This window comes from Tiliqua scincoides, chromosome 1 (genome assembly GCF_035046505.1).
Source record: "Tiliqua scincoides isolate rTilSci1 chromosome 1, rTilSci1.hap2, whole genome shotgun sequence".
NCBI lineage: Eukaryota > Metazoa > Chordata > Lepidosauria > Squamata > Scincidae > Tiliqua > Tiliqua scincoides.
This window is the reverse complement of record NC_089821.1, coordinates 307,211,187-307,231,385: the sequence shown is the minus strand read 5'-3', so window position 1 is coordinate 307,231,385 and position 20,199 is coordinate 307,211,187. Positions and strand designations below refer to the sequence as shown.

General features: G+C 44.7%; 1 protein-coding gene across 2 annotated transcripts in view; it reads right to left on the bottom strand.

Annotated features, from left to right (window-relative positions):
* The window catches only part of PCNX4 (pecanex 4), a 28,160-nt gene extending 8,222 nt beyond the window's left edge, over positions 1 to 19,938 (bottom strand). Inside the window, exons 1-10 of one of the 2 annotated variants that reach the window (XM_066629662.1) lie at positions 19,839 to 19,938; positions 16,708 to 16,891; positions 14,215 to 14,943; positions 13,417 to 13,596; positions 12,345 to 12,859; positions 11,405 to 11,505; positions 10,363 to 10,485; positions 8,402 to 8,765; positions 5,135 to 5,238; positions 2,867 to 3,954 (exon numbers count right to left, since the gene is read on the bottom strand). In XM_066629662.1, the coding sequence (XP_066485759.1) occupies positions 2,867 to 3,954; positions 5,135 to 5,238; positions 8,402 to 8,765; positions 10,363 to 10,485; positions 11,405 to 11,505; positions 12,345 to 12,859; positions 13,417 to 13,596; positions 14,215 to 14,906 (3,167 nt within the window). In that variant the 5' untranslated portion in view covers positions 14,907 to 14,943; positions 16,708 to 16,891; positions 19,839 to 19,938. The remainder of the gene's footprint in view (positions 1 to 2,866; positions 3,955 to 5,134; positions 5,239 to 8,401; positions 8,766 to 10,362; positions 10,486 to 11,404; positions 11,506 to 12,344; positions 12,860 to 13,416; positions 13,597 to 14,214; positions 14,944 to 16,707; positions 16,892 to 19,838) is intronic. The other variant, XM_066629669.1, reaches the window with a different exon arrangement.
* Positions 19,939 to 20,199: the final 261 nt, after the last annotated feature.

Here is a 20,199-nt window from a genome sequence, read left to right as displayed (position 1 = left end):
CACTGCAGCTGCACCAGTGCTGGAAAGTGGGATAGGATTGGGCCCCTGAATCTTGTCATTTCCACTGATATATAAATATGGTACCTTTATTTCAAGGAGTGTCTTTATCTTTTAGCCTTCCCCCGACAGAAGAGTCCCATCTCAACTGCAGACCCATTGATGCACGTACCAAACATCTTCACTGTTCCCTTCATGGACCAGATGAAGCTAATCAGTGGTTTTCAAATTGGTGTTCCAGGGAGCCCTGGGCCTCCTTGGGAGCTTATCAGAGAGTTCTCACAGACAAGATACTACACACTTCTCAGCCTTACCTTTAACACTCCCTGTGGCCTTGTCCCCCCTTATCCCTCCCTACTCATATCCAGACACCGCTTTGCCTGTAACATGTTCAGCTCCATCAGTCTCAGCCGTGTACAGATCTTTCTCTAATAATGATGCTTTTTTCCCCTCTTGTTTCTCCCTCTTATTCCTAGAATCACATCTAGAGTGCTACCTCTTAAATACCCCTTCAAACCCATTTTGTGTGTGAAGCCTTTGGTTCAAATCCCAACTCCTCTTACTCTGCCGTAATTCACTTAAATTCAAAAACATTTCTATCCTGCTATTCTGTCCTCCCAGGGCAGCTAACAGCATTCTTTAAAACAACTCAACAGTCAATTTAAAACAGAATAAAAACATAAAACCAGAAAGGCAATAAACACACATAAAACCAAGGAGCAGAACAAAACCATAAACATCAGTGGAACATCAAATGAAGCAAGAAAGTTTTTACAGCCCAATTAACAGTGGGCAGTGACTGGAGCCAGCCAGGCATCTCTGGGAAGAGAGTTCACAATCTCCATGTGGCATGCCACTGAGAAGGCCCTTTGTCAAAGTCCAAGCCAGCCACACCTCTGACAGTGAGGGAACATGAAGTACATCCACTAAATAACACAATGCCCAGGCAGATTCATAGGAGAGAAATATCAATGCTCCAAGCCGTATAAAACTTTAAAGGTCCAAACTAGCACCTTGAATTAGACCTGGAAATTTACTAGAAGGCAGTAGTAGTAGTTGGCAACCTTCAGTCTCGAAAGACTCTGGTATCGCGCTCTGAATGGTGGTTCTGGAACAGCGTCTAAGGCAGTGCAGTTCATAAAGCACTGGCATAAAGCAGTCTGTCCAACAGACCTCAGGAAGAACCTTGACCTCCCCTTTCTGTACCAGCTGTAATTTTCAAGATGGTCTTCAAGGGGCAACCTCACACAGAACATGTTACAGTAATCCAAACACAATATAACTAAGGCATGAACTACTATGGCCAGAAATGCCATTTTTGCCTAGGACAAAAATGTTCCTGGCCATTGCCACAACCTGGAAAACCAAAGTCAGGGCCAAGTCCAGGACTCCCAAGCTGTGAGTCTGACCCTCTAAGGCAGGGGTGTCCAAACTTTTTGGCAGGAGGGCCACATTATCTCTCTGACACTGTTGGGGGTCAAGAAAAAAAGAATTTATATTTAAAATTTGAATAAATTTACATAAATGAATATATTAGAGATGGAACTTATATGAATGAATGAAGGTCTTGTGATAGCTCAAGGCCTATAAAAGGCCTTGCACAAAGCAAGGCCAGCCTTTCCTTCGCTGCCGCTTCACAAACATGAAAAAGCAAGCAAACAGCAAGAGTCCTCGGCCGCAACTTGTGCAAGAGTCAGCTCTCATGCTACCAGCAGTAGTGTCGGGCCAGCATGACCTCCAGCAAGTGGAGACTGGAAGCTCCTTGCCAGCTGGATTGGGGTCCCTGAGGGCTGCAAATGGCCCCCGGGTCGAGGTTTGGGCACCCCTTCTCTAAGATAAGTGTAATCTTGCCCAGAACAGACTGCAAACCCAATCGCCTAACCAACAGCACCTCTGTCTTGCCTCTACAGCATTATGTTTCAGTTTATTCACCCATAAGAACATAAGAAGAGCCCCGCTGGATCAGGCCAAAGGCCCATATAGTCCAGCTTCCTGTGACTCATAGTGTAACCACCAGATGCCTCACAGAGCACACAAGACAACAAGGGACCTGCATCCTAGTGCCTTTCTTACATTTGGCATTCTGAGGTAGCCTACTTCTAAAATCAGGAGGTTGCACATACCCATCATGGCCACTTCCCATCCTTCACTACAGTCAATCAGAATGTCAATCAGTGGGCAATTAATCCTAAGTGAGCATAAATAAAAACCTGCATATTCTCCCCAAGTTTATCCCTAACTCCTCTTCTGTTGTTTCACCTGTGTTGATTATAGACTGTGAGCCCCTCAAGACAGACAGGGACTTATTCTATGTAAAGTGCCATGTACACAGATGGCACAATAACACAATAATTTCAAGGAAGAGACATTTCCTTGAAAAACAGCCTGTCCACTGCATGTGATCTTCTCCTGTGATGTGCAGCTTCAGGGAAAAGTGTTGGATCAGTTCTAGATTAAACTCTCAATTCACATAAAACAGGTCTGGTCTGTACTTCCAAGTGAACTGAACCTGTCCTAGATTTTGCTACAGGGGCTTCTGCAACATGTATTTGGCAAATATTCAGGGCTTCCTTCCCAGATACTGACCTGAAAATGTTCCCTGAATAAAAGCTACTGCAGAAGGCCATTACCCAGGGCAGCTCCTGCCACAGTGAATTAGTCTTCAAAGCCTCGCAGGATTCTTAGCTGTTTATAAGGGGAATTACAATTACTTATAGGTATGGGTGTAGGTAATTTTCTCGCAGTTAGGAAAGAATTCTCTAAATGTAATGGTCATTTTACTTTGTGTAAAAGTGCACAGGAAATTTGGTATATGCATATAAAAAAATACCAGAAATCTAAAAAAAATGCTAGATCTTGTCATAGTTACCGAAACACTTTCAGTGTCAGCTGCAGAAGCTCTTGCTTTCCTATTAGCCAGTCCAAACAAACTGACCACGGGAGGCCTCCGTTGTATGCTCGGAAAATGTGACCAGGTGAGGGAACTGTATCATCCAATCCAAACATCCCAATGTAACAAGACAAGACACTCTGCACATACAAGTCCCTCAGAGCGGTGTCTTCAATAAGGCCCTCAAGCACACTTGAACGATTCTCTTTCCAGTGAAAACATTCTAATTGGTGAAGTACAAAATGGAACCAGTCATCTGGAAACTTCTGCTTCATCTCATGAAGTTTGGCAACAGGCAAGGGGCCATTTCTCCACTCTTCAGGAAGGCTCAACAACTCAGAGTAGGGGCTGCTAAATTTGAGAGGGGGCAAGTTCGCCACTCCCCAATGTTTTCCAATGTCTACAGCAGGAAGACCAAGAACAACAGTTTTATAGAGCTTATCTGGACTGGTCACCTCAGTGAGTTCATCTTCTGTAGTGTGTATTTCTACTGAGCCTGGAAGAGAGAAGAAAGGTCTTGGTGTCCCTTCTCGACGCACTGCTTCTTTTGCTTTGGGCACAACATCAGCATCAAAAAGGTTGCTATCGTCTGTCCAGTCCTCTAGAGAGTCCACACTCAGGCCATCATCTTTCCAAGAGCTTGGTCTTCCCATTGATGGGCTTAAAACTTCAGTGGACTTCACTGGAGGCAACTCCTGCTCGGGCTTGGGTGTTCTTTCAAATGTCTTAGGTGTTTTTGACAACCGAGAGCTGCGCTGGATTAGCACCCATAAGAGAACTTTTATGAAATCATCTTTCAACTGCTTCCTGTTCTCAGGCGAATCAATTATTCCAGACAAGACATTTCTAGCATCTGAGTATAGTTTCACAGGAAGAACAGTACATGGTGTTAAAATATTCCCAAACTGATGGTTGAGAAAGAGGGTCTCAGTGTGTTCTTCATGTTCAAAAGCCAGTTCAAAAACTTCATCAACTCGATGAGCTTCAGCAGTGTGGCAGGAGGTCTCCTGGAGTTCTAGCCCCTGAAGAACAATGGAAAAACCAACAGACCAGATATTCAAGAATTCCTGCAGACATAAAGCAACAAGCCGATTCACTTCTGATGGTTCTCCAAACCGCGTACTGTAGGTTAACATTTTCTCATCCTCCTTTCCATGTGCCAATCCCCTCCTCCATTTCAGTGTTGCTCTACTCATAGCTTGCTGTGACATCCAAACTGGGCAAACTATGGCTTGAAGGCAGTACTAAACAATTTGGCCAGAAGTACAGTTAGAGCAAGCTGGAACTGCAAGAGGAAACTGGTATATAACAGTGAAAGAGGGAGTGCATAAGCGTTATACATGCTCCATATCCTCAAACCCATGGTTTGGGACATCATCTGAACCAAATGCACACTGATAAATGTAAGTATTATTCTTTTTGTTCACATTTTTAAAATGTTAAAACAGAAGATTCTATAGCAGTGATCCATCGTGGCGGTTCCTTAGTGGTACCAAACAGCACAATATAAATATGTACTAATAAAAATAAGCATTCTAGATACTAGATGTTTCTTTGTGATGTTATATGGCACATAGAGATCAACATTTTATAAACTAAATACACTAAACACCTGCACGGGTGGCAGTCTGTACCACTGGACTAACAGCCCAGTGATTCTGGCAAAGTCGCTTACAGTAACCCTATGGAAGGTAATACTACTATTTCATACAAAGAAAATGAATTGTTCCTGCTTTGAAATGTCACATAGTAAAGTATAGGGCCCTGGCAGGACAGAGGGACAAACTGCCTAACAGGGACAGTGTGGCATCATGGTAAAGGTATCTATGACAAGAAGGTGGGGGCCCAGGTTCAAATACCCTCCCAGCCATGAAGCTTGTGAGGCCAGCTGCACTCTCTCAGCCTACCCTCACAGGGTTGCTGTAAGAATGAAGTGGGTAGACATGTACTCGTGGAGAAAGAGCAGAGTAAGGGCAATTTAAACAAGACAGCTGAATGTACAGAAAAGAGACCAGAAGACACATCAGCCTTCTAAAATGGAGGCCAGTGAAACAGTTTTCTAGATGAAGCAGCTCCCCAAATTATGTAAAAGAGATGCATCACATTTTAAATTACATCAGCTCACTTTAGCAGAAAGAGAGTACCTACAAATATAAAATGATACTGATTTCTATTGCTGCAGGAAGAAACAAAGAAAGTATTCTCTTGTTGCCACAATGTTAATTAGGAAGGTTCAGTAATAGTTACCTTGATGTTAACACAGCAATAAGTGAAGCCTCTTTCCAGCACAATTATCCATATCAGTCTGTCTTGAAATCGGCACAAATAGTGAGATCCAGGTGAACAGAGACCTTTTCAAAAAGAACAGCAGACTATCTTTTACTGCGGCATTTTATTTCATTTATCCTACAGCCACAATCTTGAAACCAATTCCTCAGAAGGGAAGCCCAGCGGTACCAGTGCAGCTACAGCCTATACAAGGGCATGGCTGGATGCGGTTACTGTTTAACAGTCAAAAACTACACGGAGGAAAATAATGGGAGCATAATCCCTGATCCAAATGACAATTTGCCAAAATAATGTAAAGCGGAAAAATGCATGTATGGACTGACTGCAAAAGAAAAAAGCTAGCGAGGAAGACTGGAGATGCTTAGTCATCTCCATTGCTTCAGAGTAATGCCAAAATAGTATGGAGCTTCTATAGACATTTTTGCCTAGAATTTCAAAGGAGAGTAGTCTCTCTCTCTCTCTCTTTTTTTGGTAACAGAAATACCACTGATTTTTGGTAACAGAAATGATAACAGCACTATCTCTGACCTACGTCCATCACTGCCGAGTTGCATCAAATTGATTAACCTAGTTGTTTTCAAACAGTGGGTCTGTGGCTGACTAGTGGGTCACAATCCAACTTCTGGTGGGTCGCAAAATGTACAAGACAGATTAGGCTATGTCACTGCTCCTCAACCAGCGGTATGGGCACCACCAGTGGTACTTGAGGTGGTGTCTGGTGGCACTTGCAAGACCCCTGGACCCCTGCCACCCAGCAGCGAGACCAGGAACGCAATATAACAAACAGCAGTAGGAGACTTGGCTCAGCAGGCAGAGCTCCAGTGCGTGCTTTCTGCATGCTTGAAAAAGCCCTCCTGTGTCCACTCTGTGCCTCTTATTGGTGGTTTGTTGCATCACATCTGGTCTCCTAATCTGGAAGTAACTGGTAACGATATTATCACCAGTTACTTCCAGTGGTACATCTGTGGACCATGCAAAGTGGTACAGTGGAGGACAAACATTGAGAAACACTGGGCTATGTGAATCAAGGGTTAAACTACCTGCTACTTGTGAGGAACATGGCCACCCAATCACCCTGACAGCCACAGAGGCTTGAGAGGCTGGTGTACTGAAACTTTTTTTTAAGGTGTGATCCAATGGTAAAAAGTTTGAGAACCACTGGAATCAAATTCCATGCCTTTAATTCCTCAGGGACAAGGCTGCCATATTAAGGAGAAATTGCTCAGGGGAGAATTTTGGACAATGTAATTTCTCCAACCACCACCACATTAATCTTGCAAAAATCACAATGTGGTAAAATGCACTCTCCCATACAGCTATTAAATGCAAGTTTAAGAGAAACATCTCCATGCAACAGTTCCTCTACCAAATCTTACAAACCTAAGGCATGGTAAAATCAGTTCCCTTTTCCTGACAGACCTGTGGGATTTAAGGCAGATGTTGGCTGTCTATATATCGCTCATTAGTAAATCTTCATTCTTGTCCAAATTATCTCTGCTGGCAGAGCCAAAACTTCTGTGTTTCAGAATAACGTAAAGTGCAATCTAATAAATCCACCTCTACATTAGTTAAAATTTAAAATAGTCCTTTCTCTCCTGCTGAGTTAATGGAGTGCATGCTTTTGCTAACATTTTTGTTCAGATTTTCTTAATTGTGCTTAGCTGCCAAAACAGATAAAGGTAAAGTGTCTTTTAAAACATAAAAGTGATATCCTGCTAAGAAGCATCTAGTCAAGGTCTCTCCCATTAAAGACCAGGTAATTTTTTCTGAAAATTAATTTTTAAAATCATTTAATCCCCAAGGCACCCATGCCCTAGCACTGCACTTTCCAACGTGAGCAGAAAAGGTCTTATGCCTGCATTTCTTCTCTTTCCTAAGACAGTTACAACCTTCCAACTCCACCTTGCAATTATCAGCAAAGTTAGCTCCAAGACATCTTTATTGGCAAAAGTTTAACAGTGATATACTCATGATGCACTGTACATCCACTTACACACACACAAAAACCCCATTTCCCATATAAGGCAATTATGATGGAGCTTGTGAACATGTTCCTTGCCTAGAAGCCTCTGGTTGGCTGTAGCAACCTTCAGAGCTTATAGCTGCTAGAGTCAGCTGTTATCTTCTGGGTGCACAGAGGCTGATTCATAGTCTCTTGAATAAACCAGCCCCATAGAACAGTTCATATGAGCCAAATGGATCGAGGATATACTTTGACCAGTGTTTAACACTAGAAAATCAACCAGAGGAACTGATCATTATGCTATGTTATGCATCCCATTGTGGTCACCACATCTCATAAGGATATAGCGGAAATGGGAAAGGTGCCGAAGAGAGCAACCAAACTGGGATTAACTGGGCTGGGGCACCTTCCCTATGAGGAAAGGCTACAACATTTGGGCCTCTTCAACCTAGAAAGGAGGCACCCGAGGGAGAACATGACTGAGACAAACAAAATTATGCAGGGGCTGGATAGAGAGACGCTCTTTTCCCTCTCACATAACACCAGAACTAGGGGACATTCACAAAAGTTGAGTGTTGGGAGAGTTAGGACAGACAGAAGAAAATATTTCTTTACCCAGAGTGTAATTCGTCTGTGGAACTCCTTGCCAGAGGAAGTAGTGATGGCATCTTGCCTGGATGCCTTTAAGAGGGGATTGGACAAATTTCTGGAGGAAAAGTTCATCATGGGTTACAAGTCATGGTAGGTATGTGCAAGGTAGAGGTAGGCTGCCTCTGACTGCCAGATGCAGGGGAGGGCACCAGGACGCAGGTTGTGCCTGTTGTCTAGTGTGTTCCCTGAAGCATTTGGTGGGCCACTATGAGATACAGGAAGCTGGACTAGATGGGCCTTTGGCCTGATCCAGCAGGGCTCTTCTTATGTTCTTATGTAGATTGATCTACTCTGGAGAAGGAATAGCTGCCTAGGAGTTTGGTGGTGGCAGTACAACAGCTCTGTGATAAAGTTCAACAGAGGAATGCTTACACTGTTTAGTCCACTGTGCAAGAACTCCATGGTGAGTTCTCCACTTCAGTTCTTCCCAGCCCTATTCTCTGATCCCGTTAACTGTCGATTAACGGGTTGACCCTGAGAACTTAAATCCACGCACAGTATTTCCGAGTAATGGCCCTTCCCTACTCAAAACAGCGATATGAATGGGTCTCTACAAAAGACATTACAAAATTTGTCACATTATTGCTTCATAACACTTTTTGCTTACCTACCCAGGTTACCAGTGGACAACGCTGACTGCAATGCTGTAGTCAAATTTGGAACAATTTGCTGATAGTATATGGTATCAGGACACACACAAGCCGTCATGCCCACAGGTCCTGGCCAAGTTCGGATGGGTCTTGGAAAGCCAATCAGAAATATTGGGAGACTGAAAAGAGGAAGCAAGGGGGAAGACAGAAGTGCAGAGAACGCTATGAGGGCCAATACAATTGGAAAGAAGACAATGTTGAGCGTAATCAGAGTAGGAGTGGATTTCCGCCGTTGCTTTTTTTCTGTCCATGAGGTTAAGAGAACAGTCAGTGCAAACTGCAATTTTGAAATAAACTGAAACAGTCTGCTCCGGATGATGCCAACCTAGTGAGATGGAAATAGCAAATGATTTTTTAAATTCAGTATTCCATTTTGTTACCTTTCTTTGCAATAGCAACTAAACAGTATCAAACATATTACATCCTAGCTTTAGAATGGACTCACAGTATGATCCAAACATTGTACAATGGACTCTCCACAACAAAACAAGGCTTACCATATTCACTGTACAGTGCCTCCAACAGAACCACGTGGGTGATAGATAAGCCACACAGCAACTGCAAACCTTTGTGGGGTTACAACCAATAGCAGCGTGTTTAACATCATGGCTGCATGTGTTTGAGGGAAGGAGCAGACTCTGAAAAGGAAACTTTTAAGCAGCTCCTATGAAAGGCAAATTCAGGCCCTGTAGGAGCATTTTAAAAACATAATGGTCCCTAAGGAGCACGGTAGGATCCTATGTGTCATGGCTGTAGGTGTACTGAAGGAAGGACTGAGCTAAGTGAAAGCCTGAAAGCTCTCAACCGGTAGGAGCGTTTTCTCAGCCAGAATGCGCTCTAACAAGCGCATTTGCACCTTTCAAATCACATTTTAGAGAGGGAAATAGCTTGGTTCAGGGGCAAAAGTTGAGGTTATGAAACCCACTACGCATTACGGTAGAGCTTCCCAAACATTTAAGCACCATGACCCAATTTTTAGAATGACAATCTATCATGACCCACATGGCACGCACTGTAGCTCCAGCTGACTCACAGTCACTCCCAGGACATCCCTCACCACTGGCTGCCGCTCTCGTCATTGCTTAAGCCTCTGCTCGGCTGTCTCTGGCCCACTCCGGACCTTGTCACATCATGTTTTCATTAATAATAATAAATAATAACTAGGTATTTATATACCGCCTTTCTGGTCATCGGATTACTCCTCTGACTTTATTCAAGGTGGTTTACATAGGCAGGCATTTCTAAATCCCTCAAGGGGATTTTTACAATCATAGAGGTTCTCTCTTTCAAGAACCAACATTTCAGAATGGATCTTCCTGGTTTGGTCTCACTTCTGGCCTCCAGTTCTCCCAGGCAGGCTGACAAGCAGCTCTGTCTCTCACATGGAGGGCAGCCAAAGGCGCTTTTTGCTCACACCAAGAGCAGGTGGAATCACTCAGCTGGGCTTGTCAGCTGCTTCAAGGTCTCACCATTCCCAGCTGATCAGGGAGCTGCCTGTGTCCATGAACTGGCGACCTTCTGGTGTTGTCTTCGGGCTAACGGAGGCTTTACCCTCTAGACCAGACCTCCTGCCCGTCAGTGAGAGCGGCAGCCAGCAGTGAGTCATAGCAACAGCACAGGCCCCACATACATCCACATGGTCCCAGTTGGGAAAGCTGAAAACTTTGCACAACCCACCAAAAATCAGCTTGCAACCTGCAGTTTGGGAACTACTATTGGATTCACATTGCAATATTTTCACAATACAATGGTGTCTTTGGAACAGATTACTACTGTAAAGTGCGGGTCCACTGAATTAAAATCATCATGAGTTTAAAAACCTTTAAATCCAAACAATCTGAAGCAAAATATGAGAAAAGAGGGTAGAGGGAAGTAGAGGACATACAAATGTTGTCAGATAAAGACAGCAAAGTCAGGTTTACCAGTAACAGTCTGATTCCTGTATCAATGCTTCTGTTCCACCACAGGTCAGTATTGAACACCAGCAACTGAACTATGGACACTACCACCATATCCAACAGAGCACCCTCTGTATCCTGCCACACCTGCAACAGAAATTCATTTATCAATTTGAATTTTTCTTGAATCTGACCCAACCTGAAGAGCTTTTGACTTGTAAAAAAGTTTAGCATTCTCCAAATGTATTTGGGTGGATTTTTGTTTTTGCAATACTGCCTTCCAATTTCCAGGATGAACAAGTTTATTTTAGAATAAACATTCACAAACTACTTCATCAGAATTCACTCAAACTCCCTTCCCTCTGTCTTGGGTAGACAGACATGTAATTGGAGGTACCGTGTCTGACCAGTTGAGAGACTCAACTGTGGTTTCTCTCTCTCACACACTCACACACACTCACTCACTCCTTTAAGTCTGAGGTCTCCTCAGTTGTCCATCTGGCCCAACAGAATAAATCTTGACTAAACAAAAAAAGTGCTTTATAGCCATTATCAACTCATATATACTTTGAATAGATGAACCATTTTGTTTGACCTATATATCATTTGTTACTGTTGAAATGTAAATAGCAGCTGCAGGAAGCTGTAATCCAAACTGGAACTGTGGCAGAAGCTAAGGGTTGGAATCCCCCACCAAAATCCCAATCCAGATTTCCCAACAGCCATGGAAGGGGGTATGTACATTTTAAAAACAGAAGCAAAGAAGCCAAATACATCTCATCTCTTTCATTCTAAGGCCACTCAATGCCTCAGACAAAGTCTTTTCCTAGCAATGCTACCTACAGACAAACTTTTAACTAGATCTCTATACTTGGATTTAAATCTGGATATATACAAATCACATGCCTGTTACCTGGGTCCAAACAATTATCCTTTATTATCATGAATAGTTCCTCCACGAACTAGAGAATGTAGATTTTATACTCATTTGTTATTCTACTTTCTTTAACAGAACAAAAATGTTTTTCCTATTCAATGTCATTTTTATAAAATACGTGTAAGTTACCATTCTAAAGCTTCTTGTGAATCCAATGGAAATATATACGGATGGGAGATGATGCAGGCAACTGTCTATGGAAAGAAATGCTATCATAGCAAATGGAGACACTGAAATTACAAGGGGAAAAAGAGATACAGACATAATAAAGTTATTCCTCACACAAAGAATATACATGCCAGTCTCCATATCTAAATGCAGTTCACCCAGCTAAAGCGTTCCTGATTATTTTTCATGCAAGTATTTAGGATTAGGCTGCCCATCAGATTGCTACTGCCATGTCTGCTGATTTGGCTCTGGGCACAATTCAAGGTGTTGGTCGACCTTTAAAGTTCTTTATGCCTTGGGACTGAGGCCCTTGAGGGACCACCTTATCATGCAAGACAACCCAGCTCCCTCCGAAATCCACACAGTTCCAAAATCCAGACATTTTTGTCCAGGACTTGTTTTCAGTAGTGTGAGCACTAGAAGGTCTTGCACTGTACAGGATACAGGCTGTAGGTTCTATGCTCTATGGTGTGTACCTGTATAGATATTGTTGAAAAATGTGAGAGGTCAGTAGGCACCCACATGGGTAACAGTGAAAAGAGCAAGAGGATGAATTTCTCATTGTATTTATGCAACTGTTCTGAAATCCAGATAAATCCAAAATCCAGACACCATCCCTATCCAAGCAGACCAGATAAGGGATACTCAACCTGTATTTCATGTTTCTAATTCTGTTGTAAGCAAGGTGCCCAAGGCAGCTTACAAGGGGAAAACAGGGTAGAAATACTTTAAATAAATACAAATAAATCCCCAGAAAATTTTCCTAAAACTCAGTGCCAATTTGGTTGTTTACGACATACATTTTGAAAAGTAACATGTGCAACGTTTCCAGGATTTCCTTCACTCAGTAGCCAACACCACAATATAGCCTACATATCATACAGAAGATTTTATCTCTTACCTAGGGTTAGTAAAATCTTTCTGAAAGCTCCCATTTTCATAAGTCTTTTTTGCTTCTCCAGAAATACATTCATGGACATGACATCCTTTGGGTAAAATGGGTTTCGGAAGATTCCAAACAAATAGACTGTCTGAATCTCTCGGAGGATCCAAGTAGCAAGGAGCAATATTATCAGTACGTAACTCATAATCGCCTGCAAACTATTTTCCGAAAAAGCACGAGAATCAAGGAAGTGATGCAAAAGACTGGCCTCCAGGAGAGCAAAAGTCAATATAATCAAATAGAAAAGTAATTTTCTCCATCCAAGTTGTGTCCTGTGATCACTGGCTGTGTTCTTCAACTTGTGGGAAGGTAAACAGTTGGTCAGGCAGTACCTGAAGGCAAATCCAATCTCGGTCAAATTAAGACTCAATGTGAAACCAAATCCAGTCATGAAAAGGACTGCACCCAGAGTAGTCGGGATGAAATACGATGCCACGGCTGTTCCCACAGAAACGAGGAACATTGCTAGCAGCCTGTTGGGAAAAGTTATTTGGAGATGAAAAAATTATAAACGACGTAATGGGTGTCGCTCCTTTGAAGGACTGGGCCTGTCCACTCTTTTCCTCCCACCACCCTGAGAGTCAGCTTCTCTTCCTCCCATGAGTTTCAAGAGAACTTTCCATGACCCATAACATGGTGACCCCATGGCATTTGGAGGGCAGGGAGCAAAGGTATTCTCAGCTGGTTCAGGCAGCATGCTGAACATATTGGCATGAAACACAGTCAGACCATTGGTTCATCAAGCTCAACAGTCTACACTGGCTGGCAGCAACCCTTCAGGGCTTCAGATTGCAGTCTTCAGCTCTGCCTAGAGATGCCAAAGACTGAACCTGGAAGCTCCTGCATTCAAGGTATGTGCCCTGCTGCTGAGCTATGACCCATCCCCTTCCAACACAGTCTCACTGGTTATACTCTATACAGATTTGTAGAGAGCTCTGAGGATCCACAAAACAGGCTTGCAGACAGGATATGTCACCTAACTGTGAACTATGTAATATTTCCATATTTATGTCAAACCAACCAATCTTACCTTAGGTTGCTTGACATGGGTGAACCACCTAGACCAAGCTCCAAAACTTGCTCCATTCCCCAGAGAAAAAGTGCATCCAGTGGAGGCAGAATTCCCAGGGTCCACAAGAATGGCAAGCACAAAAATAAAACATGGAAAATCTGGTTTGCCAACTTTAAAGCTGGTATATCTGCAAGAAATCTGGATAAAAGTGGAAAAAAGCTATCAGTTCTACAGCAGTCCATGGCAGAAGAAGACATCATATACAGTACATCTCTTTGCCCTTTAGCATGCCACCCCAAATCTCCCACCTGCTTGAATGGTTTGGGTATCCTTATGAATTATTTCCATGAACTTAACTAAATACAAATATTTCAGTAGAGCTGTTACATAATTTGGGTCAATAAATTTCTTAAAGACTTACACTCAGAATAAAGGCTTCCAAAGCAGATACAATTCTGCAGGCAATGCCTAACTCAGGAGTGTCAAAAAGATCTGTGGGCCAAATGCGCCCCCTGGAAGCAACTTCTCCAGACCCCATTACAATTGGGCTCTCTCAGCTTGATCACTGGACTCTCGTATCTTGAAAATATGAACAAGGTTTGCACATTTTCTCTTTTGTCATTTGCAGCTCATGAGTTTCTATGTGAGAACAAAGTGCTTATTTCTGGCCATCATCTGCTCAATGATGTCACTTTCTGATTAATGATGTCACATTCTGCTTAATGATATCACTTCCTGGCCCTCAGCAGGCATCACGAATGCTAACTTTGACCCTCTGTATGAAACGAGTTTGACATCCCTGGTCTAACTGTTTACCTGTGAGCAAGATCCACTGCAATGAAAACAAAAACGTAGAAAGGTCTCATCAGGGGAACAATTTCGTAAGTGTCCAGTGCTTGAAAAGTAGCTGTCTCTGAAGCAGTATTGATGATTAACGAGTACTCCGCTATGCAGACTGTCACCCAGCCAAAGACAAAGATCGTAACAGTTCCCCCAATGTTACCTCCATACAACAAGGAAATTCTGTTTGGGAGCAAGTACCAAGTTCCTAAGCCACAAAGCACACCAGCAAGAACTGAATGAAAAATGAGATTAGCTATGTACTTCTTGCCTGGAATTATAAATCTGACTGTCTCTGAACCCACACAACCGGAAAAGTCCCATTCGTCTTCATCCGTTAGGGTACTGTGAATGTGCACCTTTTCCACCGATGAACTCTTCTGTCTTGCATACAAGTTTGTTGCCTGGATAACAATGGCTGCAGCAAGCATTAGTCCTCCAGAGAGTGCAGCTGTGCAGTAATCTTGCAGAACACTGAACTGATACAAAAGTGTCCCCACTCCTCCCAGGCCCCATGGTAGCAGGAAGAGAATGATTTGATTCACATAAACATAGGGTGGTGCACAATGTCCCAATTTAAATCGAGGGCCGCCCAGAACAGTCTGTGGAAATCGCTTCAAGAGGAATTCTTGTTTGTGGTCATTCAGGAGAGGCACATCTGGGCCCATTCTTAGTTACTCAAATTTTGACTGAATCTCATTTTCTCTGAAGAGAAAAAAAAAAGGATACAAAAGTAACTTAACAAAGGCACATCATCCTACTGATTGCTAGAAAACTAGTATTTCCCAGGGAGCACATCAGATAACAAGAGACCTCATTCTGGCACCCTCCTTGCATCTGGCATTCTGACACAGCCCATTTCTAAAATTAGGAGGTTGAACATGCACATCATGGCTTGTAACCCGTAATGGATTTTTCCTCCAGAAACTTGTCCAATCCCCTTTTAAAGGTGTCCAGGCCAGACACCATCACCACATACTGTGGCAAGGAGTTCTACAGACCAACCACACGCTGAGTAAAGAAATATTTTGTCTGTCCTAACTCTCCCAACACTCAATTTTAGTGGATGTCCCCTGGTTCTGGTGTTATGTGAGAATGTAAAGAGCATCTCTCTATCCACTCTGTCCATCCCCTGCATAATTTTGTATGTCTCAATCATGTCCCCCCTCAGGCACCTCTTTTCTAGGCTGAAGAGGCCCAAACGCCGTAGCCTTTCCTCATAAGGAAGGTGCCCCAGCCCCGTAATCATCTTAGGCGCTCTCTTTTGCACCTTATCCATTTCCACTATGTCTTTTTTGAGATGCGGCGACCAGAACTGGACACAATACTCCAGGTGTGGCCTTACCGTCGATTTGTACAATGGCATTATAATCTTATGTTCTCCCCCACAACAACTTACAGTGCTCCCAATTCCCTTGCAGGGGTTTGGGAAGCACTGCCCTAGAGGGTATGCCACAGAAGGTGATGCTAGGAGACTACTGTCCATCTGCTTGGTTGCTGGCCTACAAACATCCTTAGAGATCCATCCCATCTCTTGTGCTGTTCAACATCCATGAGAAATCACTGAGAGAGGTTGCCTGGCAGTTTGAGCCAAACTCTCATCAGTACGTTGATGATGCCCAACTATGTTTTTTGTCTGATGGGGGGGAAGAGTTCTAAATCTATTCCTGAGCTCAGAGATGAACTGAATGAGGATGAACAAACAAACTGAATCCAGATAACAGGCTACTGTTCATTTGAAGTGATCTGAATTTGGTGTATAGCCTGTTCCAGATGGAGTAGTACTGAAAGATCAGATTCACAGTTTTTTTTGGGGGGTGGGGGGCTCTCCTGGATCCAACTTTACTTGTACCCTTGAAGGGAATATCTGGAAACATCAGCTGGCGCAGAATACAGATGTACAGGGGCAGGGCTTGTGTTAGGAAGCACAACACTCCCATTTTGTACCACCTCCCTGGGTGATTCAAGGCCCTGCTTATATCCTTCAAAGCCTTTCACAATCTGGGACCAGAACACTTCAAGACCTGTCTCTTCCCAGAGGAATCTGCCTGCTTACTTCATTCAGCACCAGAAACCCGCCTCTTGTGGTTCCTCTCTCTGACGCTCATCTGGGCAGGGGCGCGCAAGACAAAGCCTCTTCCCCTGAAGCCCCCATGTTGCAAAACCCCCTCCCCTTTGAGACCCCTTTGGCCTCCTCGCCAGCCCTTTCTTTCACCAAAATATTTTTTTAATTGAAGCTAGCATTTCAGCTGCATGGATAGCCACCCCCCCCCCACTGTTCGACTTTTTCTGTTTCACAACATACTTCTGTGAAACACATTTTACCGCTTAATCACTTGTATATTGAAAAAGTTTCAGCCTCTTCTATCCCAAGTCTGCTGGCTATTTTTATAATATAAGTGAGCTGCTCCCAATCTCCTTTGTGAACAACATTCATACATCTAAAATTGCATTCTTGATATTACTAACCGACAGGCCATGAAATATTTCAGAATCAACCAGCGAGTGCAGAGCAATCTAAAAGACTGCAGACAAGAGTACAAGTCAAGACACCATTATCTTCTTTGAAGAGCAGCCTCTCTCCCCACGCATCTTGCTTCACTAGCTTTCTCCTGGCCATCTGTAATACGTTGTCTGTCTTTTCTTCTGATATCTGTGGACATAAAACAAGAAGCATTAACACGGCTAGCGCTTAAATCCCAACTAACTTTCCTCTGACAAGTGCATTCTGCCCTATTTTTAATTATTGTTACACACATAGCAAAGAAGTGATGTGACTTTCTAAACCTATCTACTATAATATTCAACACTTTGAAGTGCCTTGGTGCCCAGTATCCACTGCTTGGATCTATACAAGCTATGAGAACCATAGCTGTCCATTAGAAACCACAGAGACCAGACTTTCTAAATACTGTACACTAGGGGCTCCCAAAGTGTGTGTTACAAATAACTTAGGGCAGTGGTTCTCACACATTTAGCATTGGGACCCACTTTTTAGAAAAAAAATCTTGTCGGGACCCACCGGAAGTGATGTCATGACTGGAAGTGACATCATCAAGCAAGAAAAATTTTTGCAGTCCTTGGCTGCAATCCTACCACATGTAACCAGAAATAAGTCCCATTTACTACTACTAATAATAATAATAATAATAATACATGTATTTATATACCACCTTTCTTGGTCGTCAGATTTCTCCTCAGACTTAGTCTGTTAAAAGTACTGGTTTGTAACATTTCCCCAAATGCAGTCACATGCTACGGTAGCATCAAGCATCATCATTTTATATATTAAAAATAAAATATTGAAATGAATGCGGACCCATCTGAAACTGGACCCAGTAGGCACTAAGGTTTGCTTAGAGGACCTTTCATCAGGAAAGGTCAACAGAATGGCAAAAATGAAATACAGTTCTGAAAAAGCCAGAATGGAGACACTCTCACCTAGCACTTTCAGTTAAAATGATTTCAAGTAGCAAAGCTGGGAAAGGGACCTCTGCCTTGGAGGGCCACTACCAGTCCAAGTATACAGTTCTGGCCTAAGTGGATCAAGAGCCAACCTCCTACCCGGAAATAATATGTTGCCAGATTAGAAATATGGCTCACTTGACAGAAAGCATATGGCATATGTATAGGCCTTTTATGTACAAGATATACAGCTAGGCTAGAGTCTCTAGACCAGGGTTGAGCAAACCTCAGCCCGCAGGCCATTTGCGGCCCTCAGGGACCCCCCAATCCTGCCCACAGGGATACCCCAGTCTCCAATAAGCCTCTGAACAATCAGAGACTGTTGAAGCCCAGAGTGGCCTGCGACTGAAGGTCTCGTGATAGCTCAAAGCCAATAAAAGACCTTACACAAAGCAAGGCTGGTCTTTCCTTTGCTGCTCCTGCTGCTTCACAGAAGTGAAACAGGAAGCAATGGAGGAAACCCTCAGCCTGCAGCTTGTGTGAAAGGTCAAGCAGTCGGCCCTCGCGCTGAGAGTAGCCACGTTGGGCCAGCATGGGCTCCAGCAAGTCACCAGACTGGGGGCTCCCCGCAGGCTGGATCAGGGGTCCCCGAGAGCCACAAATGGCCCCCGGACCAAGGTTTGGGCACCCCTGCTGTAGACTAAGAGCCCAATCCTATCCAACTTTCTAGCACTAATGCCTCCTGCAGTGGGGGGGGGCACTCATGAAGACCTCCTCAAGAGGCTGCACCAATGCTGGAAATGGGCCCTAAGGCACATCATATACAGTACATCTTTACCACTGAGATGGGATACAGCACTACCATGACTGGAATTCCTAAAAGCTTTTTCTTTTCAACAAAGTAGTCATGGGAGGGGGTCAGTTTGGATCAGGGGTTTAAACATTCCCAACCACCCCCCACCCCCAATTCCAGCACTGATTCCCCAGCTTAAAACTCCACTCCCAAATACTTATTAGCCACAGAGAGGGGAAAATTTACAGGCACATTTAGCTTGCAGGGAGGGGACATTTTAAATTAGAACTATGGCTTAAGGGAGGGGAGGAGGGAGTTCAACCCTTCCCCAATCCAAATGGGTTCCCTTTTCACAGACAGAGATTAATGCTATGCTCACATTTGCACATCAAGCTGTTGTGAGAAAACAACTAAAGTAGGTGGCTGCAGTACTGGCTCTCACTTGAAAAATCACTCCAGCGCATGCACATATGCAGTCAACATATATGCAGCCCCCGTCAGGCGCCTCTTTTGTACACTGAAGAGCCACAACAGGTTCCTGATCCAGTACTTGCTCCCTAACAAGCCCACATAGATAGGAAAAAGTCTAAGAAATGCCCTTTAAAGCAGAGCAAAACAAGAAGCTTAACTCAGCCAGTCCACTCACCCAGCACCATCATCACCTGGCAACTGCAGCAGAAACACCAAACAAACAACGGGCACCTTTCTTTTTACTCACACACACACAGAGCACAATTCTATGCAGGTCTACTCAGACATGAGCCCCACTGTGTTCCATGGGACTTACTCCTAGGAAAGTGTGTGCATACAGGATTGCACACAGAGAGCACAATCCTGTGCAGGACTACTTAGGTGTGAGCCCCATTGTGTTCCATGGGCTTTACTCCCAGGAAAGTGTGTATATAGGATTGCAGCCACACACACACACAGAGTACATCCTGTGCAGGTCTACTCAGATGCAAGCCCCATGGGGCTTACTCCCAGGAAAGTGTGTGCATATAGGATTGCACACAGAGAGCACAATCCTGTGCAGGTCAACTTAGGTGTGAGCCCCATTGTGCTCAACGGGGCTTACTCCCAGGAAAGTGTGTGCCTAGGACTGCAGCCACATACACACAGGGCACAACCCTGTGCAGGGCTACTCAGACGCAAGCTCCACTGTGCTCCATGGGGCTTACTCCCGGGAAAGTGTGCGCCTGGGACTGAGCCACACACAGTCCTGAGCAGGTCTACTCAGCCTGGGCTTACTCCCAGGCAGGCGGCTGCGGGGCTGCCACGCACTCCCGGGCCTGGGCCGGGGCCCGCTGCGCCCACAGGTCGGGGGAGGCAGCCGTGGTGCCCTCGCCGCCTCCGGCGTGGCCGTGCTGGGGACGCCGGAGCCCCGCTCCCCCTCGCCACTCACCCAGCCCGGGAGCGGCCCGCCTGCAGCCGCCTGCTCCGGCCTCCGCTCGCCAGCCCGCGGGGAAACGGCCTCCCGCGGCGCCCTCAGCGGCCGCTCGGCCCGCGCCACGGAGGCCGAGCGCGCCTCTCCGCCCGCACGGCCGGCGCAGCGCCGCCTGCGCCCGCCTGCTCACAAGCAAGGCCGCGGGGCGCTCCCCGGGACGGGCTCGGGCTGCAGCCTGCCAGCTGGCCCGGAGCAGCCCGCAGCCCACGGGCCGAGCAAGCACAGGGACGGCCTGCAAGCCCGCGACTGTCCACGCTGGCCTGGGAGCAGGGGGACTGACAGGCCCAGGACGGGGCTCTGAGCAGGCCGAGGCTGCGGT